The following is a 24,551-nucleotide window of genomic DNA, read 5'->3' on the forward strand; positions in this document are numbered from 1 at the left end:
CATTAATAGATCCTTATCATTTTTTTCCCCTAACAGTTAAGTAGCCATTGGCTTACACAACAGTTTGCTAGGAACTAAGTATACCAGTTCTCAGGCATCTCAGACTCTGGACAAATGTACTGTGTGAGCGTATAGCCAGGTTCCAAGGGACCATATTACATTGGGCTTCTTAATTAGGTCCACAGTGTACTGAGAACCACTCTAAATGGTGCCTGTCTGCAATTGTGACTCTCCTGGGCATTACATAGAAGCGAAGTTGTAGAATAGATGTTTGTGTGCCCACTCTGTTCACTTACTGTAGTTCATCCGGGTAATGCTGTGCTCTCTGCACTCTGGCCCTCGATGACCTCATAGTCTAACTTGAGGAACATGTTTATCTCAGCACGTGGGGATTCGTATGGCTTCACTTTTCACCGCCGTATACACAGCCTACAAACACCTGTGTACCTACCTATTTTGATTTTTCTTGGGTTCTGGGGTGCTTCCTCTCAACTTGAGGTGATCTAGACTCATCAAGGCATCTAGGTTCTGGGTGTGTCTGTGAGGGGAGCTCTGAGCTCCTTCCAAGAGTTAGGGTTTAGGATCCCACTTCTTCCTGCAGGAGCTAAATATCCTGTTGTCCTGTGTCTAAGGCTATTCTTCCTCTATGGAACCATTTTAACACCTCGGTTAATTATCATAAATGTAGCTCTCACTGTGGCCTTTCCATTCCCACGAATGGCAGTTAGCCTGGCAGTAGCAGTCTGCTACTTACAGGCCAGAGCTGTAAGCACTGCATGCTAACAGCCCACTCCTTCACTACACGGTAGCTCTCCATCGTTCAAGCATACAGTTTCCCATTTTATAGTCTGCAGTGCTTGAACTCGGAATTTATTCAAGTACAGAATTCTCCCGACGCTACTATAAGGGGAACCGCTTACTTTTCTTCTTAGGCTGGTTCTTGCTAGTGCATAGAAATGACTGATATTTGTACTAGATTTTGAAGACGGTAACCTAGCTGTTTTCTCTCAATCAGGTTTATGCTGGACATACCTTGTCATATTCAATCCCTTCAGAGACTGAGAGTAACTTTGATTCAACTTGAACTGAGAACTCTAATTCTAACCAAAATTATTTGGACTGAAGCACTTTTTTTTTTTTAAGACAAAACAAATTGGTTAAAATTTTGAATCTTGAGAGCAAAAATAAACCCCCCTTCGATTTCCTGGGACATGAAATTTTAGCGTTTGGTTTAATCTGGCTCGTGAAATAAGGCTTGTTCAATCCTGCACTTCTGTAGTGGTCATGTCAGACACTTCCTGCAGAAAGTGGAAGCCACAACCATGTCCCTACTTAACCACAGCCGATGTGCTTCTGTGCTCGGCACACTGGTCAAATACCACACACGGTCAGGACCTGTGCAGTTGAGGGACTGTGAGCTGCAGCTTTGGGGCTTTCCCATGTTGCTCCTAGACCTGACAGGCTGCTCCCCATCCCCCTTACTAGGTCAGAATAATTTTTGACATCACGGACCAGAGAATTCTTTCAATCACACTTATTAGCATGGTTGTAGTAGTAGGCTGGCAGAGAACACCTTATGGGAGTTACCCCTCTCCATCCTCCTTCATGTATGTATGGGGTATCAAAGTCTACTAGTTGCTTTTAGGCTTGGGGGCAGTCACCTTTACCTGACAAGCCTTCTTGCTGGCTTTTATTTGGGTGTTCAGCATAGAACATTTCCTTGCATTTTGAGACAACCAGGAAAGCCTTGGCTTCTGGAGGAAAGGACTCTAGACAAGAAACTAGAATTTTTAAAACAAACAAACAAACAGGGCTGGAGAGATGGCTCAGCGGTTAAGAGCACTGACTGCTCTTCCAAAGGTACCGAGTTCAAATCCCAGCAACCACACGGTGGCTTACAATCATCTGTAATGAAATCTGACTCCTTCCTCTGGAGTATCTGAAGACAACTACAGTGTACTTACATATAATAAATATACAAACAAACAATTAATTGGCAAAAGAGGCCACCCCCCCAAAAAACTCCAAAAAATAAAACCAAAAAAAAAAACCCCAACCCCACGTTAGTAGCTGGGAAGATGGCTCAGAGGCTAATGCACTTGCAGTGCAAGCTAAAGGAGGTTAGATACCCAGAACACAACACAAAATGGTGTGGAGGTGGTGGCTTGCCTATAATTCTGGGCCTGGAAGGCAGGGACAAGAGATCCCCCCAGCAAGCCACCAGCATGACTAACCTTATCAATGTGTTCTAGAATTGACTGTGAGATTTTGCCTCAAAAATAATATGGTAGAAACACGGGAAAATTTTGATATCAACTTGGGCCCCATAATGTATACACATGTCCATACACATGTACCCCACATGTGAACATGCACACACATATGCACACATATCCCCCCATACACAAAAAGAAAAAAATCAAGTCAAAACACTTAACAGATAACTTGACATTTATTGTGCAATTTTACCCCCAACAGAACATGTGGCATTCTAGAGGTATATGAGGTAAGAAAATCAATATTCCAATTAGAACACCCGAAATAATTAGCTCTAGTAACAAATGTCTCTTATAATTAAAAATATTGAATGTTTAAAAAACTCTTATAACATTTTAAGTTCCTAAAAGAAATGGCCTAACACTTAAAAAACAACTTACTCTTCTATATAAATTGTTCACAAAAATTTTTTTGCTATTCTATATTATACTATGTATTTTAGCTTTATTAACATATCCCTAGTGTGTATGAATTCTACACAGTACAATCAAATAGAAATTATTCCGAGAAGCCACAAGACTCCAACAATAAAAAATATTAGGATCAATGAATTTGTCACAGTTTCTCCACAAGTATTCATCATAGAAAATAGAGTAAAGGCAACTGGCCCCCGTGTTAGCTGCTACATGCCGTTCTGCAGAGGAGCAACATGAAAGCAAGGCTTAGCCTGGGCAGGGGCAGGCTGGACAGTGATTGAGTTCCCCGCCTGCCTCCAGCAGGCCTTGCTCCCAAGAGGCACAGGCCAGGCTCACGGTGGCCTTGGCATGCTTTCAAAGGATGTTAAGTCTTGAACTACAGGGGCAAACCCAACAGGTCACTGCAGTCTTTACATAATCTCTATAGTTCTCACAGTGACATCGTCAACTAAAACCTCTCCATCCTACCAAATTGGAAGTGTCACCAGGGGCTGCAAAACCAGCCACACAGAGATGGGAACACTGACCAATAGCCAAGGCTATCACCAGGTGTCACGTAAGATGATCTAATCACAAGATCCAAAGTTTTCCTTTATGTTCCTGCATCTTTGTACAGGGAATCTAGAAAAGCGGGAGGGAACTAGATTTCTGATATGTCCACTTTAAGAGTTTCTGGTCTCCCTCACAAGGTGTCAGTCAGGCCAAGCCTCATGCCAGCCCTTTGACAGCTCTGGAGGCCTGGGCTGTACATGCTTGTTACTTAAGCACCTGTGTATTTCCAAAGCAGATTTAATGATACAAATACCAACTTTCCCTTCATAGCATCAGAAAATCAAAAAATGTTCACTCCCAAAGTGTTGGTAGACTTTGAGAACTACGCTTGACTGGGGCAAACACAAGCGGCATTCTGCTTATGGAGCTCAAAGAAAGCTCAGGTGAGCAGCCCGGCAGGAACAGCTTAGGGCAGCTGAGAAGGTGCGAGGAGAGGGGAGGATGCACTAAAGTGCTTATCAAAGCAACTAGCACACACGAGCCAAGAGTCACACTTAGGTAGCTGTAGTGATTTCCAATGGGACCAAATCATTCCACAACAGGCTGAGGCACCTCTGGCCGCTTGTCCTGGTGCCACTGTACAGAGCGACCCAGGTTTTTTGAATGGGTATCGCTAGCAGATGTACTTTTGTTGCAATTTGGGGAATGGTGATTCAACAAGAAGAACACAGCCCTTGCAGCCAGCTACGAAGCTTAGAATCAAAAATTTTTGGTAATCTACTGCCTTCAGTAGTCAAACTGACAAGGCCAGTAATTTAGTGTGGGAATTCCAGTTCTCCCAGTATTTCCTAAAATCCAATATAGTATGGGGAGTGTGAGTGGCCTCTAATTCGATGGGGTATTACTTTTTGCCCTCCACATTGCTGATGTCAATTCTTCCTTCTACACACACACACACACACACACACACACACACACACACACACACCCCTGGCTGATAATGCAAGTAGCTTTGCCATCAGCTAAGTGACATTTCCCTCCAGTGTTTCAAGTGGTTATTTTTATCCAGTACTTATATGACTGAAAGGAGCCATCACTGTGTTTACAGAAATACATCATAATGACACACACTGCTGTTGCGACACATTTGCATTAGAGCTGTGACTCAAGCATCCCTTTTGACGTGTTTGCCAAGCAGCTTTGGCAAGTGTTGCTACATTAAGCACACAGCAGGAAGACTCACACCGTGTGTGCAAACCCACTTTCCATTACATTTCTACAAACCCAATGTGAAAGCTGTCACAGACTAACACAGACCTGTACTGCGAGATGATACCGCACTGAGGAAATTATACACTTCAAATTCTAAGTCACCAAAAATGACCTTCAAACTACAAAAAAACCCAAAACAAAACAAAAAGATAACTGGTCTATACAGAAACTAAGGAGGTAGTCAGTGGGTATCAGGGCTAGTCTAGAGTACATACATGGTTGACCCCCTGTACCGCAAAACACAGAACTCAAATGAGGGTCATGTTTGAGTTCTGGACATAATTCACACCTTCCCAGGAGTTTCGTCCACTTTCTCAGTTGCAGAAGAGGCACACGTCATTAAATGGCAGGGATATGCAGAAACCACACACCTGCAGATTCCTAAGTTTAGGAGTTATTGTTTAGATTTTGTGTAAACAGCAAATCATTCAAGAATCATTACTGGACTGAGGGAAAACCACAATCCAATTGTGTCAGTGCCGACCACCTGATGCCATGCAGAGAAGCTGCACCAACTAAGACTGCAGTAACATGTCTCTTTACCATCCTGACAAAGGCATGGATGGCCTCGGTGCAGATCACTGAAGGGTAAGGGGCAGTCTACAGGAACAGCCCACTAGCGACTGGCAGAGGCACGCGCTTCCCTCACCACCTGACCAAGAGATCAGCATGCTTTTACTCCTCCACTCTCTACCATAGGGAAGCCTTATGAAACACATGGTGACCGACGAGGAACAGGGCTAAGGACTTGTAGAAACAGCTACACTCTTCTTGATACCACAAGAGGCTCAACACCCACACATGGGCTGATGAGAAATGGGGCCTTATCAAATGTAAAACTCTGTTCTGCTCCACAGGTTCCTGGTCTCAGTCCCCTGACAGCTCATGCCAGGGCCATCATTCTCTTGGCAAGATCTGTGCCTGGGGTTAAATCCTTGTGAGAAGCAGGCATTTTAATGTCGAAAATAAAGGATACACCAGGAAAGCATCACTGTGAACTATTGAGCCTTTGACACCGGGACTCCGGACCCAATCACTGACGAAAAGGCCACATTCAGTTACACCAGCCCGGCAACCACATTTTCCTCACCAATGACAGGGCACAGCTGCATCCTGAGATATTTTTAACTCAGTTGGAAGTCTACTTCCAACCAACGCTGAACGACTCAGGGTAATTCTAGCAGTTGACAGAGGACTAGGTTTTGCATCAGGAAAACAATATGTCTGACTGCCCGAATGACATGGAAAAGCCAACCAGGTCGATCTGACAACATCTTCAGACCTCTAAACAACAAACTCAAGGCATGTGGGGAAATCAGGGTCATCAGCTTTAACAAGGAGTTCTGACAGAAGCGGCAACTTTTGCAGGCTGACTTAATACTCAGGGGACCACACAGGAAACCACGGTGACTTGAGTAGCACCCCAGCCTTAAATGGATGCCCACAAAGGGAAAGAGCCAGCAGAAGGCTGAAACAACCCTAAGTGTTTGACTGCTGTGTGAACTAGGCGGTGTCAGGCGGTGAACTAAGCTGAAGAAAACAGCAATCACATAAGCAGGCAGAAAAAAGGGACACTTGACTAGGCTGATTCTAGGCCCTCATGTATTAGTCCTTAGTCTCCACATATGCACAACAGCTAGGTTCCTGACACTGGAGATCTCCTAGGCCAGACTTTCCAGACCTTGGATCACACACCAAGAAACACCCCTTTCAACATCATATTGAATGATGTTCCAGATGTAATTGACAACAGCTCATCAGGAGCCCACTGCACTTATTATTATTATCCAGACCTTGCAATACAGTACAGGAAGCAGCGGGTGCCCTCTGCACATCTGAAGCAAGTGGCAAGAACCCTCGGTGTAGGTATACCCACAAATGATTTAGATACCCTCTTCCTTAAAGCTACATTTGATAGTGAAGGTGATGTAGGCCCTTAGTCAATTAAAGCTAATATCCGCCTATGCAGAGATGACAATTAGAAGCTGCATTGACAAAGGCTTGTCCCAGGGCATGATGCTACCCAGAGTTGGTGTTGAGATCAGAGCCTTTAAAGAGGCAGAGGAGGAACTCAGGCCTCTCCGTGGGGACTGTCTGATTCCTTTATGCTAAAGCTCTAAGGCCCTGAGGCTAGCTCCTGTTAACTTCCCAAAGTTGCAAACTCGTGGAAGAGAAAACTCAATGGATCATTTAAAGACTACAAGACAACCAAGGGAAGCTTGTCCAAGCTTAGTGACCAAACTCAGTGAGGTTGAACAGGCTGTAAATAAACCACCAAAGAGAGGAACGGGACTCAGCAGTGCAGATAAACAGCAGTATGAGAAGTCTTCGGTGCTACCGATGAGGATTTTAACAAGATGAAAGTGAGTGCCCCAGACCAGCAAGAAGCTATCAACATTAATGCTATCCTGGATGTAATCCAGAGACAGTTTTCATAGTTAGGAAAAAAAAACCCAACAACTCTTTCTCTTGGACAGCCAAAGACACTGGTCTTGGGTCCACTGTAAATGACAGCTCATTTACCCATTTAATTTCTTTTACTTCTAAACGGTTCAGCTGATTTGTTCAATATTTGCTAAATATTGAATCTAAAGGATGCGTGATTATTCTGACAAAACTGGCCTCCCCAAAAGTCCTTTTCTAAACAGATAATCACAGTCTGAATTTCTACCCCATTTTCAAAGCTCTCTGCTGTGTTTGTAGATGACACTCATAATTTTCATAAACGCTGCCCATTTAGCTTTTGGTTCCACAAAGAACATAGTAATCTTGATTCGTTTAATAAAGCCAGTGTTCTCCGCAGGTCCGAAGCGTAATCTCCATCAGTAACAATTATAATTATAGCACCTCTGTAGCCTTTACTAGGAAGTGGTTCCCAGGGCATCACTAACCTCACATACGGATTCCACAAATTAAGCAGGGAAGCAGAAGGGTAACTCAGAGCTTAGACCGAGGAGGATGGGCACAGCTGGATGGGGCGTTTTCACCCATGACAATGGGAAACGGAAGTTTTATATATGCTAAACCTTCACTCAGCCCAGCAAAGGCCTCAAATTTCAGAGAAATCACCCACCAGCCATTGCATAGTTGTCAGAACGGCCTTGACGCTCCACGTCTACAATACCAGACCCCTGATCAACAGCAGATGCCGTCGTTCATGCCCTGCGTTTGATCTTACTGAACAGCTAGCTTGTGGAGGTTCTTGCTGAACCCACCACCCTGGCACTGTGTCAACCAAGGATGACTTAAGGCTACGGAAGCTGTGTATTAGGAACTTATGAAATGAGGCATTGGAAAATGGTTTTCAATCTTTGGATGTTTCCTGAAGATATAAAGAGAACCTCCTGCTTGTAAACCACAGCAAGGAGATTGCCTTTCTGATGGACACAGTGAGTTTTGTCTGTAAGGTAACAGAAAAGTAGCCGACTTCCACTTACGCACTCTCTATAGACATGGCCTCTGTTCTGGATTCTTACCGTAAGAGTTTAAAACGGATGGAGGCTTACAGTGTCACCTAGCTTTTGTCTTTGCTGAGAACTCTGAAATGAAGTCTTAGGAAATCGAAGACAGCTTACTTGTTACAGTTGCTTGTCTTCCCTTCACCACGTGCAGGAACACTAACTGAGCCTTCCCTGGAGACCAGCTCTGCTCAGGAGGCCAGGCTTCCCTGAAGATCTGGGACTGGAGACACCCTCAATGTCTAGCTAGAAATGACTTCATGTCAACTGTACATTTTCCTCTGTGATATAACACACCCCAAATCTACTGCAGGTGCTAGAGATTTCCCCCCGGAAATCCTAAAGTGGATTTCTGTTTGGGAACTGTGGCAGTGGGTCAAGAGTTTTAACTCCGAGAATGTGTAAAGTGTGACGGAATAACATGCTTTGGACTCTAAGTGACAAGGGAATGGACGTTCACAACTGGAGCTCTTACACAAGAAACCAAACAGCACTGGGACGATTGTGTCCACTAGTCCCCAGATCCATCCTGTGTACTCTTGTTGAAGACCTCATCTTGGGAAGCCTGGTGATCCATCCCTTCATAAAACGAGCCACCGTTGTGCAGGAAAGTCCCCACTGCCCGCCCCTGTCGGGCATGACCTACAGCATCGCTGAACACTTTGTTTATCTGCTCCTCTGAGGGCATCCACCAATCAGGGTTTGAGGTACAGTGCATCCTAATGAATTCTGTGGGAATAGAAACAACAGTAAAGACGAGAGAGAAAACAGCTGGTTTTTTGACAGATGATAGGAAGGCAGCTTAGCCTACACCAGAGGCAACTATCAGTGAAGTCACATGAAGGTCCCCAGCAATGCAATGACAGCACCACTCACTACATCCAACCTACCCCACGCCAGTGCTCTCGTGGGCAAGGCCAACACTATTATCTACACTCTCTAGGAAATATTTGCTGCTGAGAAGAAAGTGTCTGCCCCACGTGTCTTTACCCAGCTTTTTATATGGGTCATCTGAACTCAGACCCTCAAGTTTGCATTCTACTTACTGAGAATCACTTCCCCAGAAGGGATAGAGCTGCTCTAAGTTTTTATTACACAGATAAGAAGTGCGAGCCTCTGCATCTCTGTGAGCAACTCCACCACCTTTGATGATGTTGGGGAATAAGAGGCATTGCGGTCAATTAGCTAAATAAGATAGATTCTAGAACTTTCCAACAGCCTGGTCATGCTGGAAGTTTAGACTGGTCCACAGGACTGATACTAGTGAATTCATGTATTCCCGTGGCAGTGGCTCCCCCAGACCTGGCCACTTGCATGAGAGTCATCTAGGATGGTTGAGAGTCATGCATGCACCAAGCCTCTAATCTCTGCTGAATGTGAATCTCTGGATTGAACTAAAGAAGCCTAGCTGCTTCCCAACAGAACATGTGTGCTCTTCAGGCAGCAGGGCGTACAGAGTTCAGGGATCTAGGGGAAGGCTATATCTTGGGCTGAGTACAGAGAGAAGCCTTGCAATCGTCAATGTGGTATAAATATATTTAAATTAAATAAACTGTGACTTTCTCCCTAGGGAGAATTTGGATGCCTATGCAGACTAAATCAACATGTCCTTCTGGTCAATAGAACTGGTCCTGAACTGTGGAGGGCCTGCTGCTGTGCCTGCTGCTGTGCCTGCTGCTGTGCCTGCTGTTTTATGTGCTGTTTTATGTTCTGGTGTCCTCGTCGCGGTCCTACGTGTCTGTGTTTATCCTGAAGCTGCCCCATCACCTGCTAGTTCCCCAACCTCTGCCTGACCTGCCACTGACCAGAGCCGTTACCTAAAATATCAACGAATTGTGTTCTCTAAGCAGATGCTCAGCTTTGAACATAGCAGCTTTATAAAAAACAAAAACAAAAACTAAAACCAAAAAACCTAAAAAGGTTTTATGGATAAAGCCTATTTCAGGTATGCTATGTACCTAACAAAGCAAGCTAGATGGAGGCCCATGGAAGCAAGATACAATCTTTTTTTTTTTTTTAATCAATTACAGAACAGCACATAGTCTCTCCCTACACTCCAGTTTTGCTAAATGTGGCCTTCTCTGGCAGCAAAGAAAATCCGAACCGAAAGCGTGAAACATGAGGTGCTATGCGATGCCTTTGGACATTACTCGAGAGCGAGGCTAAAGCACAGAGTCATTTACAGAGCTTCTCGGTACCAAGTAGATGGGCCACATGAAGCCTGGAAGGTCTCGGTACAAAAATCAAAAAAAATAAATAAATAAATAAATAAAAAAAGATACAGTAAGGGCCGAACACTTGTGTGGGGAGCACAGCCAATGCAGTGAAATGGGAATCACGATGGTGACACTGAGGGGAAGGATGCAGTACCTCGGAGGCACGTGACTTTAACTGGATCCAGAGGGCGTCTTTCGGGACCTGTCTCTCCTGACTGCACTGACCTTTTCCTTTTCCCAAGGCCGCATGAGTACTTAAGCTCATCTGTGGTGAAGACAAATCTGATGAGGTAGCGCAGGAGCCGCCGCCCGTCCTTCTTGGAGGAGTTCACAGCCTCGTCCCACTGTTTGCTCGTTATGTACACAGGGTAGTTGTTCAACAGCTGCTTGCTTCCCTGGAAAAGGGAAATATTTTCTCATTACCTGCCGCGCCAGCCAGCCAGAAGCCAAAGCCATCTCCATTTCAAAGGCAAACACGCTTTTTAACCAAGTGGCTACGCTGACAATGAACCGGGCACTGAAGAGCACACGTAATTGCTCACGCTCAGAACGGGCACTTTTCAAATTACATTTGCATTTTCTATAACAAGAGCCAATGAGGTATAATGAACACCTTTGAAAGAGGAGCTATTTATAACTCGCATTTTAACAGGTAGGTTAAAATGTGTCAAGATCCAATGACAGGGAACGCTATTTAAATATAACCTGTAACTTCCCTTTCAATCTATTAAATATGCAAAAATGACTTTGAAGAGTGTGATCAAACAGGTCTCTTCATCCTCTGGCTGGCAGTTCGGTTCTTAGAGGAATGGCGCCACGGTCTATTTTAATAGGCACGGCTTGTGTTTAAGGCACCTAACACATGGCTGTCATTGTGTTACAGTGAAAACATGAAAAGAGTGGGTTTCAAAGGAGAGAACTAAAAAAAAAAAAAAAAAAGCAAAACAGCCCTTCTCAAATGGTAGCTTCTACAAGCGCCCCAAAAAATGTCAACCCAAAAAATGCTCTTGCTTCTCACCTTCCTAGTTTATGACTGCTGTAAAATCCCCAAGCTAACCAGCTGCAGTGGGGCTAATTAAGGGGACTTCTGTAACGTTTATAAAACCGTGTTTCGTCAACTGCACCCACGCAACCATTACTTTAGTTCTGGCTGTCCATAAAATTCTATAGTCCAGGACAAATTAATTAACCCATGATCTCAGTTTTAATGTACTTCCCCAGTAATTAAGGTGTACAAAATAAAAGGAGAGAGAGAGAGAAAGAAACTCATTCAGTTTTACAACTCTGAAAATTTATTACAGGTTATAAATCTGGCACTGTTTGGGTCTGACAGGGTTTTATTTCAAGAAGTGCTTGCTTATTTAACCGTGGAGAAGGTACTGGTATGAGAGCCAGCAGGACAGTCGGGACTGGGTTTGACTAGGGAGCAGTCAACGACTCACCAGTACACACAGAAACTCATTACTCCTGCACCCACACTTTCCTGAAGGTGACAATGTGACTTGGTTTCCTTTAAGGAAGGGAGTTGAGGTTATGGTTTGTGTACTGAATTTAGAGACAGGCTAGGTTTAACTGGGTTCTATGTCTTCCTAACTTGAGAAAGCTCCCCGAACTTTTTTGGAGTAAAGTTCAAAAACATAGGACCCACACTACACTGAGTTTCCATAGCCAACAGGTGGTAGCTTACAAGGCCCTTGGCTCTGGGATCTTGTGCACAAGTATGTGCGATAAGACATCAGCAGGAGCCAAAGCTCCACGGCTCCTCTCGGTGCAGCTGCCCTTAAGAGGGAGGTGCTGAGAGTGCAATGTGTGTGCAGTCCTGGGCAGTGCACGGAGAAAGGGCGGAGGAAGGCAGGTGGGCAATGCGGCTAGCCAGGCTGAGGAACACATGATTCCTAAGTGAAACGGTGCTGAGTCGTACGGCTGATGCAGAAGGGAGAATAATGCAGTGCTTCTCATGGACAGAGAGGAAGAGGCTCAGTGGATCTCCAGTGAATGACCAATCAACATAGGCAGTGGGCGGAGCTTGAGGTGGGTGGATTCCAAACTGGCTCAGAACCACTCACTCTCTCTAAAGCATTTTTGCTGAAGCCCTTTAATACCAGCTGCACTGTGTTCTGAACAATTAATGGGGAGCCTGAGGCATTTGCCCCAGGTAGTACAAGTATAAAGTCTGGGATGGGGTGGGATGGGGGGGGGCTGGGACTAGAGAGATGGCTCAAAAGTTAAGAGCACTTGATTGATCTTCCAGAGGACCTGGGTTGAATTCACATGACAGCTCAGAACTATTTGTAATTCTATTCCCAGGGCCAGAGGGAACTAGGTAAAAAGATATACATACATACATATATATATATATATATATATGCAAAATAAAATAAAATAAAATAAAATAAAGTTGGGCCATGGGTTCAGCCCGGGAAGAGGGCTTTCTCAACTTCAGCTCTTTACTGTCAAAATAGGACTAAGATACCATATTCCCCAAACATCTGTAACCCCAGCACTCCAGAGTCTGAGGCAGGGAATTTGCTTGGAGTTCAAGGGTAGTTTCAGCTATATTGTGAGATACAGGACAGTTTTAAGTATAAGTGAGATCCTGTCTCAAAAGCACTGACAAAGCAAAGCAACAATTACAAATGACCAGTTTTGGTTAAGGTGTCCGTCCATCTCCCACCATCAAAATCCTGCCCCATAGGCCTCTTTGGCTTCCGAGGGTACTGTATGAACACAGTGCACAGACACAGGCAGGCAAAGCACCCACATATGAAAACTGAAAATGAAGATTAAAAAAATAAATAAATTTGTTCTCTTACAGCCCCTATGACTCCATGCATTACCAGCCTCACAGGACACCTGCACTACTATTTCTTGAACTGCTTATTTGATAATAATAATAATAATAATGCTGTTAGTGCCTGTTTCCCTGGTTTGGGTGCTTACCTGCAAGGGAAGGTTATGACTCTATTTTACCAAGGTTGTATACGTTTCTCACTTATCCGCTAATATTGAGCTATGTCGCTAAACTATTTCAAGATGAGGGCGTCTGTGACTTACGGAGCTGGTAATCCAAGACAGGTACTTTTTCAAATCTTTGAGAAAAATCATACAAAAGCCCTGCATAATTCCAAAGCACAGCAGCTCAGCATAAACCACTGGCCTCATAAAACTCGGGATTACCATGTGGAGGTAATTCTCATCAAGACACAGAAGAGGAAAGAGAACTGGTAATTTATAGCTCCAAACACAGCTCAGAATGCCCTGTGGGTTACAGATGAGAGTCATAATCCTGCTTTAGCACAGCTAAAAGAAATTTGATAAATAATAAAAAATGAGAAAACTTTCAGGTGCCTCAAATGACAATAAAAAGTTGTATGGTAATAATGATGATGACAGGCAATAAAGTTTAAACGGCCCCATCCAAGGAAAAACAGCCAATCCCGTCCCCATGTCTTTGTGTGGGGGTCTGAGTGCAGTCTATGCCTGGGCGTGGAAGGCAGGGCTCGATGTTAGGATTCTCTTTAACTGACTCTCCACCTTAATTATTTTTCTTGGAGACAGGGTCTCACTTTGCTGCCACAGTTGTCCTGGAACTCACTATGTAGACCAGGCTAGCCTCTAAGTCACAGAGATCCTCCTGCCTCTGCCTCCTGAGTGCTGGGATTGAAGGCTTGAAGGCATACACCACCACCACCACCACCGTGCCTAGTCTTTCCACCTTAACTTTGAGACAGAGTCTCTCACTGGACCTGGAGCTCTCAGACTGGCTAGGCTGACTTGGTTAGCAAGTCTGTCCCTGCCTCCCCAGTGCTGGGGTTACAGCTGCATGCCACCATGAACCACACTTGCTATCCTTATGGGTGTCCGGGTATCCGAGCAAGTCCTCATGCTCGGAAGGCAAGCACCTGCACTCAACCAGCTGAGCCTTCCTCCCAGTCTCTTTCTAATTTGGGGGGTGGGCGGGCTGACTATACACTTCAGTTAGCCACCAACAGGTTACTAACCCTATCCTATTGTCGAGAAACACTCTGAACAGCCCTCACTGTCTTCAAAGACTTGTAGCCAAATGGAAGTCGTAGGCATAGATTTACAATTTGGCCAATTCTGACTTCAACTTACAATGTGCCATAACGAGCACAGGTATTCAGTCACTTCCTGGAGGAGGCACTCATTTATACTTGTGTGTAAACCGTAAAATGTAAAGCTAGCAACTGTGGTCTTCAATTATAGGATTTAATTTAGGTTTGATCTTTAATTTACAAAGATAACTTTGCATTGTGCAAAGTGGAGGAGAGGGGTTAAAAAGCGCTAAGGTTGACCAGAAAGGAGACAAGTAATAGGAGCCTGTGCCTGGGCTTGGTCAAGTCCTTCATGGGCAGGTTGGGTGTCCTATGCACAGAACGAGGAGGCTGTGGGCATCCCACAGACAGCCCGAGCAATGAAGAGTGATACAGAACTGGCCTGTGGGGACCTTTCAGTGTTCATGTGTCAGAGAAAGGGGAGAAGTAGGCAGAAGAGGAAGAAGAGGGGGAGGAGTAAGATGAAAAGGAGAAAAGGGAGGAAGGGGAGGGGCGGAGGAGGAGCAGGAGGAGGAAGAGGGGCATAAATCACCTGAGACAGCAGACAGCAAGAGGAAGTAACTCAGAAGGGCGGATGAAAGGAAAGGGTCATGGGCGGGGAGGACAGGGAGCCAAGAGGCAGCACCGCACGAAGACCTGGGGGAGAGAGCTTGAGGGGTCAGCCTGGACCAGACACCCAGGAAAGGTGCTAGGGAGGGCGGGAGAAAACAAGAGTGGGAAGCACACAGACAGACCAGTCTTACACATTTCATCGCTTAAAGAAAACCATCACTTGGAATTCGCGAATGAGACCCTTCTCCAAGAGACACCAGGGTGCTAATGGGGGTGAGCAGAGCTTAAGAGCTGTGTAGCATGGGAGTGCTGCCCGAGGGTGCTTTGGGGGCTCGCTGCCGTGAAGGATGAAGGACGCACTGAGACTCAGAGTCACATTCTCAAGTCTTCAGAACAGGAGGCAGTAACATACTCAAGACTGGGCTCTGAGAATCTTATAAAAATGTCATCTGTTAAACCATCCCTCACATCAAGAGATGATTGCCCTAGACGACTGGAGACTGGCGGCTTCTCCCGTGGCTCCGAGAAAGAGAACAGCTGTGTCACAGTGTCTGAGAGATAAGGTTAAAACCCCAGAGGATGTTGGTGTTAGACACCCCAGAGCGGGGCACATGGAGACCTGAGGGAATGCTGGATCTTATCTTCACCTCCATCTTCCCTGCATCAAAGGAACGAGGAAGACTTGCCTAAGCCATTGAAGCTGCAGTTTCTCCTTCCTTCCCAAGGGCAGACGAATCTTGGTGAATTAAATCCGCACACCACCCTTCTACACAGAATATGTGCCCACATTGACAGACCCACAAAGTTCCCACAGTCAGCAGGCCTCGCCTGCGGGCCCACACCCCTCTTCCCGGAGGCCCAGTCCTACCTCGGTGGGCTGCTCGGCGGGCTGTGGCAGAAGCTGGTTGTGGTGCAGCAGCACTGTCTTTAGGTAATCGAGGACGGTCTGGCAGGGCACTGTGAGGAGGAACAACAACGGTACGCATTAGCTGGTACGCATTAGCTAGCTTTCGACAAGAAGCTGCTTGCCATCGGTACCTGCTGGCAAAGGGGGTCAGTTTCTCCAATGGAGTGTCACTGGGTCTGTCAGCCACACCCCAGGGCAGGCCCCATGCCCCGGAGAAGCTGCCAAAACAACCCAAACTCCATGTCTTTTTTGTTTGTTTGTTTTTAATGGACTTTCTGTCTCATTTTGTTTGTTTCTGTCTTACTGGTCTTTTGCTTGCTTGTCCTGATTTTTATTTGTTTTTTGTCTGTTTTTGTTTTCCAGGGAGATTGAGAGCACACAGTTGAGGTGGGGAGGCTCTGGGAGGAGTTAGGGGAGGGCAAATGATCAGCATAGATTGTATGAAGATTTTTAATTAAAAAAGTAGCTGGGTAGTGGTGGTGCAAACCTTTGATCCCAGTGTTTGAGAGGCAGAGGCAGGTGGATCTCTGAGTTCGAGGCCAGCCTGGTCTACATTGTTCCAAGATAGCCAAGGTTACACAGAGAAATCCTGTTTTGAAAAAACAAAAAAAAACAAAAAAATAGTATGGGGGGGGGGAATGTCAGGTGCCCCTAATTTCACCAACCAACTAAAATGTCAACCCACGTTGTTGATTCAGTCCTGGGAATGTGCCTCTGGTGTTGAACGTTCACTGGTAGAAGAGCAGAGAGTTCCTCACGGTGGCTACACCAGTTCTGGGGAGACTGAGGTTCAACGACGGTGAGGTCCAGGCCAACCTGGGCTACATACCGAATCTTTTCTATCTTTCTAAGGCAGCAGAGTTGAGAAAGGAACGGATGTGTCCTGTGACAAGTGTATGGCACAACCCTGGATTTGGCATGGGAACTGTAGCAAAATTTATAAATTTTCACTGACTAACTGGGTTTTGAATGAACCTCCCGTGATCCATATTTTGCTCTGAGATTATGGAATTTTAAATTTAAATACAGAAATACTTACACGGCAGCTTACAAAATAGAAAACTCAGTGTAACTTTAATGCTGTTGGTACGTAGATTGAAAAGAGATGGGGAAGAGTCGGTGTCACCCACAATGACTTAGCTCAGCTGTGGGACTGCAGATGTGGGATTATCATTTGACTCCATTATCCTTCCCATGGAAAGCAGTACAGAGTGAATATCTTTTATTTAAAATCCAAACCGTCCTCCAATCTGAAATTTTCTAGAGTCAACATGATGTCACACGCAGAAAATTCCATAGCTGACCTCATATGGTGGTTACAGTACAGGTACATTAAATTTTTCATAAAAGTAAACCTAACTGAATTATACTGTATATATAAAATGTATATATGAAACATGAATATACGGCATGTTTAGACTTAAGCCTCATCCTGAAGATGTCTCATTATGTATATGTAAATATCCTTGCATCCAAAATGAGGAGAACTGTAACACAGTTCTGGTCCCAAGGATTTTAGGGAAGAAATACACTTTTGCATATTTTACAATCTTTCTATAGTGGGCATTGCTTAACAGCCACTGAAAGCTGTCTGAAAAACCACTGAAGGAGTTGTTCCAGGCCTCTGAGACACACAGTGTTGGTTATACAGCCATGGCGGGCTGGAAGCTCACTCCATCACTTCAGGCATCCGGACATTGAGGCAGCACGTGGAGCAAGCGCTAAGCAGGCCTGCTGACTCGTGCTGGGAGGATGCACTGAGTGTGTCCTTCTAGTGTCAGGAGCGCAAAGGTAAGTGGGTCCTGTGTACTGACACTGGAGACAAAGCGGAAGGCCAGGGAGACCAGAGTGTGCTCACATCAGCCAACTGTCCAAGAGACTGAGGTAGGCGCTGGAGAGGCAGCTCAGGCTAAAAGCACTTGCTGCTCTTGCAGAGGACCCAGGTTTGGGGCAGTTTACAACTGCTGTTAACTCTAGCTCCAGGGGACCCAATGCCCTCCTCTCTACAGGCATCTGCATGTGCACACAAGCATTAAGTACCATCATTTTTTAAACTTAAAAACTCTGAAATGACCTTTGGACTCCCCTCCTCCCACCTTCCAGGTTTCCCCTTGCCATCTCCCTTGAGACAGAGACCTTCAGATATTCCCTGGAGGGTCAGGCAGAGTAACTCTTGGCTGGTACATGTGTGGCACATTTGCCTAGAGTTATACAGGGAAGCTGTAGAATGAAGTGAAATGTTTTCTGTGGGGAACGAAACAAAACCAAACAACAACAAACCCTTGGTCGGTCTTGAAAATGGAGACCGGTGAGCTTAGGCAGGGACGAGCCTGTCCCAGTTGCCCTGTTAGGCCAGCCCAGGAGCGATGAAGGCCGCAGCCAGAAAGTAATGGAAAACCACCTGCCTTGTTTATTCTGATACTGTACCTCTTATGGGCAAGAGGGGAATTCTCGAGTGAGGGCATGTCACTTGCAGATAGGGACCAGTGCGGCCTGTAAGGTTTCTTCATTCATTTCAAGTTGCCATGTTCCTATGGCCTCTAAAGAGAGGAGAGAGAGGCCTCCCCGGAGGCCTTAAGCAGAACCGTATCCTTGAGCACAGTGAGCACCTGAGCAAACTGCTCTGGCTGGTGAAGAGCCAGTGACCCACTGGGCAGGGTTCCTTTGTGGCCTTGCTCGTTCTGCTGACTAAGTGAGAAAATAAACGAGGAAGAGAGAGATAGAAGCTTTTGCTGAAAGGAGAGACTGTGTGTGGTGGCACACATCTGTCATGCCAGAACTTGGGAAGTGAGGAAGGGACCTCTCCAAGTTCAAGGTAAAAGCTTGTTCCATAAAACCACTGAGAAAGAAAAGAGGCTCACAAAAGAATCCAAGATGTATCCAGTGCCCAGCCCCATCCGGATGCTGCTAGCCTTTCTCCCTCTAAGGAACAATGTGGCACCATTCGCCCATCACATAATCTGAGAGAGGAAAAGGTAGCAACAGGAAGATCTGGGACAACAGCAAAGAGACTCCCTCTGCAACCCTAGTCTCTAGGGCTGCTTTACCTCAGTAGGGAAAACAGCTAAATATAAACTAGCAGTTCTACAGTCACTGCTGGCTAGGAGCTGACTCTAACATTCCTTACGTGGCCCTGGGCAAGTTACTCAACCTCTCTGAGCTTCTGTTACCATGCTTGTAAAACTGGGATAATGACCTGCCATGAAATTACTGTGAGGACCAACATTACCTCAGTAATGTATGAGAGACAGAGGCAATGTATCCTGGGCGCTACCAGGATTTTAAAAGTAGCAGTCCGGCGAATTCCTCAGAGGCCTCTAGCTTGGCCACCACCTCAGTGCCTGAATGGCAGCTCCCACATATGGCTCTTCTTTCAAAGAAACCACTATGGTTTTGCTTGTCCCATATGAAGGCGAAGCTGGTCCTCCAGCTAATAATCATTTTAAGTGTACTGGCACTATGTATCAGCTACGTAGCCCAGGCTGCTCTGGAGCCCGCCATCCTTTTGCCTCGGCTTCCTGACTGACTGGACTGCAGGCTAATGCTACCACACCCAGCTAAAAGCTTCATCAGTTGATCTCTGCTCCTCAAGCACTATTTTATCTACCTAGCCAGCCAAAGGCTTCAAACTCCTCAAAACATGACTCAACCATTGTATAGGAATGTTGGATTCTCTTTACTGCTGACAATCCCAGCTATCTGTTGTGTTTAATCATCTTCAAGCAGCCTAATTATATTGTCCCTCCAACGTAAAATACGTTCCTGAACAGAAATACTTAAATCAAATGATCGGCAATAAGTATCAGCCTCGCAACAGTCACATGGTTGAATGCTCGGGTAAAGACAATGCCTTGTTTCAACAGAAACTGGGACATCAAGAAGATAGGCTTCGTTTCTGCCCTCCAGCACCATATATGACCCTTCATCTTATCAGGACATCAGGAGGTAACGGCATACTCTGGGTAAACACAGCCTCGAAAAGGACTTTAACAGAAGTATCCAGGTGTGTGCAGGGACACTGCAAAAGCTCTCTCACAGAGGGCCCTGCCTGAACTGGACACTGAAGAATGCATAGGAATTTCTCAAGAAGAGGGCAGCATGTTTTGGGAGTGGAAAGTACAGGGGTTAGGACAAGTGTCTGCTTGCCCAGAAGTCACAACTGTCCAGTGAGGCTGGGCACTCGGTGAACTGTGGCCATTGAGGACTGAGTCTTCGAAGATGCTCAGGAGGAGGGCCAAGTACAGCTGTGCATGCCCTGTAATCTCAGCTCTTGTGAGAAGCAGGCAGGAAGATTGAGAGTTCAAGGTCACCTTCAGCTATACGGGTAGTCACAGTACCTCATCTCCCCAAAAAGGACTCCAGGGAAGTGAAGACTTCTCTGTGACAAGGGAACCCAAATCTGAGGCTCTGTGGCTCCTCTTTCTGAAGTCAGACACTGCTTATAGTTTGGGGAATCCTTCAAGTCTCTGCATTGCTAGGCACACAACAGCTGTGCTCTCTTTTTGCCCTTTCTTGGTTAAGATGGGGTCGCGCTACGTATCCCAGGAAGGTCTTGGACTCTCTCCTGCCTCAGCCTTTTTGGTATTTGGATTACGGACATGCCCTACATATATCAGAAACAATTTTCCTCTAATTCGTCTTTTAAGATTTATTTAAATCTTAAATTTAAATTTAAGTGTGGTGTATTGCCTGCATGTGTGTGTGTGTGTGTGTGTGTGTGCACCATGTGTGTGCCTGGTGCCTGTGGAGGCCAGATACTGGACCTCCTGGAATTGGACTTATAGATGTCTGTGGGCCACCATGTAAATTATAGGAACTGAACCTGGGGCTCCTATGGAAGAGAAGCAAGTGGTCTTAACTGCCGAGCCGTGTCTCTGGCCTCGGGAGCAATTTCTCTTCAAGGGGATACTAAGTGTTCACGGGAAGATTTACTGAATCTAACACTTCCATATTCCTATAATATTGTTAACTTTGCTTTAAGGAAGGCTCAGAATGGGCAAATTACTGCCAGCAGTCACCGCCAGCAACATCGAGGAATACAAGTCCACAGCTGCAGCCACTCTTAGGGGCTTTTGTTTATACAAAGTCCATTTACCCCAAACTGGTTGTTCCTATTTCCCTTAGATAATGGCACTGAGGGACCTGACAGGGTTAGCTCCTTATCTGCAGCATGGTGAGTCACCACTCACTCTTGGATTCTGTATTTTGCAAGTCTGCGTGCCTGCTAAGGTATGCTTGGAACTCCCCAAACCGGAACTTTTACGAGCCATTCGCTGACTTGTGCAGAGAGCGCTTTGGAATTTGAGTCGCCTGACAAATGTCCCAGCTGTGATCGCCTGGTTTCCGTTCTTATGCTGGAAACAAGTGTCCCTGTCCTGGTCTATTTAGGGTTGTTCCTATATGTCTGTTTGGGATCTCACTATTAAAATGGCTCTCCACTGTAGTGCTCAAGTGCCTGAAGCACAAGAGAAACAAGGTTACGGACTTGCTAGTTGAGGGCTCTTGGAGGGCCTGCCCTTTGTACTTCTGCTGCAAGTAATACCAGTGATTGCCAACTAATTCTTCGGTGACCATTCAATACAACTACGCTGACAATAAACCGACCTCAGGTGGAGGGTTACAACTTGGACACCAAGTTAGAACTCTTGGACGACACAACTCTCCTCCTACAGTTGCTCTCCCGTGGATTAGATGCCAACTTCCTGTCCGTAAGATGAAATGAAATAGATAGCTGATGTGGGCAAGAGCACCAAGTGTTCTAACCTCTGAGCCATCTCTCCAGCCCCCAAAACTGAAGGCTCAAAAAAAAAAAAAAACCCAAAACCTTACACCATCCACAAAACTCAACCACCAATTCATAGACTATCACTAATAAGAATTACAGAGAAGACCTAAAATTAAGACCAGAAACTATAAAATTCCTACCCGTGAGAGTCAGCTCAGTCAATGAACCGTTTCCTTACAAATATTAGGACCTGGCTCCAGCCCCGGCACCCACGTAAACAAAACAACAGGGTGTGGTGATGAAAGATGGTCCCCTGGGGCTTGTCTACACGTCCCCAGCCTAGCCTAAGTGTGAGCTACAGGCCAGTAACAAACCCTCTTCCCTCTCTCTTCTCTGCCCCCACCCCTTCCACACAAACCAGGCAAGAGCCAGCACAGTGGTTACACACATTCCGAAGCCATTAACAAGAAAGACAAAACTCGATCCCACTTTCCATGCCTTGGAATGAAAAAAATCAAAAGATAACAGACCCTGGTGATGGTGTCCCCAGTGGGTGAGAAGGAAGACTTCTGTCCTCCGTGTGCAAAGATTACCGAGGTTTCTAAAGCTAAGCACAGCATTACTGTAGGATCTGGAATCTCCCTTCTTGGACTACATTCAAAGGAAATAGAATTACCACCTTGTGAAGAAACCCACAGTCTGCGTTTACTGTGACATGGAAAGACACGACTTCCCCACATCAACAAAACAGGCAAAGGGAAGTGTTCAGTGGAGTATTAAGAAAAGAGCTTTGCCATCTGCCAAGGTGTGAGTGAACTGGGGGGTGGGGTGGGGGAGACAGGGCAATACTGTCTGGTCTATCTTCTCTTTTCTTTTAGTTTTTACTTTCTGAGTGTATGTCTACCACAATGTGTTCCTGGTGCCCAGGCAGGCCAGAGGAGGGAGTCAGATCCCTTGACATGGGAGTTACATTTGTGAGCTGCCACGAGGGTGCTAGGAAGTAAATCTGGGTCCTCTGTAAGAGCAGCGAGTGCTCTTCACTGTCGAGCCCTCTCCAGCCCGTCGCATCCATCCTATGTGTGGAATCTTAAAGAATCAAATCAAATCAAATCAAATCAAATCAAATCAAATCAAATCAAAAATGCAGAGAATGAAAATATTCAGCCAGGCATGGTGGCACATACCTTTAGGCCCAGCATTTCTCAGGCAGAAGCAGGCAGATCTCTGTGAGTTCAAGGTCAGCCTGGCCTATACAGCAAGTTTCAGACCAGTCAGGGCTGCACAATAAGACCCTGTCTCAATATATTCATTAATTTAAAGATTATCTTCTGTATACTTGGTATTTACACACTTAAAGGAATTGTAATTGGTATACATGGTGCTCTTAAAGACAGGTTTTCAAGCTCAGGGGATGCAGCGCTTGGCTAACATGCATGAAAGGTTTCTTCTCTAGCACCACACACATGGGGTAAAGGAGCAGACAGCCCTGTAACCACGCCACAGTACTACTCCAGGGGCAGAAGGAATAAGTTCAAGGCTATCACTGGTTACACAGCGAACCAGCAGCCAACTTGAAAACCAGGAGAAACAAAAAATAAAATGCCAACAAACACCCCTCCCATAGTTTTCCTTATTTTAGTATCTATGGACTTGGTATTAAAAAATAATTGTTGTGAAGCTCTGCTAGTGCCTGGCAAATACAGAAGTGGGTGCTCACAGTCAGCTATTGGATGGAACACAGGGCCCCCAATGGAGAAGCTAGAGAAAGCACACAAGAAGCTGAAGGGGTCTGCAACCCTATAGGTGGAACAACATTATGAACTAACCAGTACCCCCGGAGTTCGTGTCTCTAGCTGCATATGTATCAGAAGATGGTCTAGTCGGCCATCAGTGGAAAGAGAGACCCATTGGTCTTGCAAACTTTATCTGCCTCAGTACAGGGGAAGGCCAGGCCAAGAAGTGGCAGTGGGTGGGTAGGGGAGCAGGGTGGGGAGAAGGTATAGGGGACTTTAGGGATAGGATTTGAAATGTAAATGAAGAAAAATCTAATAAAAAATTAAAAAAAATAATTGTTAATAGACAGCTGAGATTTCTCAGTGATTTCTTCTGAGAGGTGCATAAGAGAGGGTATGGTTTGCACCTGTTGGCATGTCAGGTTAGCATGGGATCTTTATGTCTATCCTCACGAGCATGTTTGATTACAGTGACTATGAGCTCACTAGGCGTCCCTCACCTGACGTCCTCTCCACTGAGGAAGTGCACCAGGCACTGCTTCCAAATAACCCGGAAGCACTTCATATTCCTGGTCCAAGTAGCTCCTTCACTCATTCACTGTAGCTGGTTTAAAAGATTTACTTACGTATTTTATGTATATGAGTGCTGTATTTGCATGTATGCTTGCATGACAGAAGAAGGCATAATCAGATCCCATTACAGGTAGTTGTGAGCCACCATGTGGTTGCTAACTCAGGACCTTTGGAAGAGCAAGCAGCCAGTGTTCTTAACCACTGAGCCATCTCTCTAGCCCATGCAGCTTCTTAAGCTGTTTTTACCTCTTATCAAAACATTTTTAAAAAAGGACAAACTTCCAAATGTCTATCATGATGATCTGATATAAAAGGAAAACTGCCAACGTGGGCTCCTCAGGGTGAGCTGTCTCCAATCTGAAAGGACCTCGGAGCACCTACAGCTTCTGGCTGGCCACACTTCACCAGCAATACATAAATAACCCTGGTGGAAAGCCCTCCCCAACCTCTTTAGGGTTAGAACTAACACCTTCCCTTCCCCTAGGACCATCCAAGCGAAGCACTTTTCCTTGTGGGCTACCCGGCCACCCTCTTTAATTCACTTCCACTCCAGGTATAAAGGCTTTTCAGGGAAGAAAATGAAGCCCCCGTGCTCCTGGCAGTACCTTCAGGAGAACCTGAAGACACTTGGTCAACTGATCTCAACCTTCCTTATTCCATCTGCTGACTTGCGGATGCTGCTCTCTCCTTTGTGCCTATCCGTCCTGGGTGTCCTGCCACAAACTGACTGTCAGATGGAGTAGAAAACAGCCCCAGGTCTTCCTATGGGAATGCACTGTCTCTAGGACAAGTGCAGAGCTACTGCCTGAAAAACACATGTGTAACCAGCCTCTCACTCACTGTACTCTTCTTCA

The 24,551-nt window shown here is 45.6% G+C and overlaps 1 protein-coding gene across 1 annotated transcript in view; it reads right to left on the reverse strand.

Annotated features, from left to right (window-relative positions):
* Positions 1-2,441: 2,441 nt before the first annotated feature.
* Bend4 (BEN domain containing 4) overlaps positions 2,442-24,551 on the reverse strand; it is a 35,401-nt gene continuing 13,291 nt past the window's right edge. Inside the window, exons 5-7 of the mRNA XM_021163735.2 lie at positions 15,628-15,716; positions 10,286-10,526; positions 2,442-8,644 (exon numbers count right to left, since the gene is read on the reverse strand). Coding sequence (XP_021019394.1) covers positions 8,427-8,644; positions 10,286-10,526; positions 15,628-15,716 — 548 coding nt within the window. The 3' untranslated portion in view covers positions 2,442-8,426. The remainder of the gene's footprint in view (positions 8,645-10,285; positions 10,527-15,627; positions 15,717-24,551) is intronic.

Source organism: Mus caroli, chromosome 5 (assembly GCF_900094665.2).
Source record: "Mus caroli chromosome 5, CAROLI_EIJ_v1.1, whole genome shotgun sequence".
NCBI lineage: Eukaryota > Metazoa > Chordata > Mammalia > Rodentia > Muridae > Mus > Mus caroli.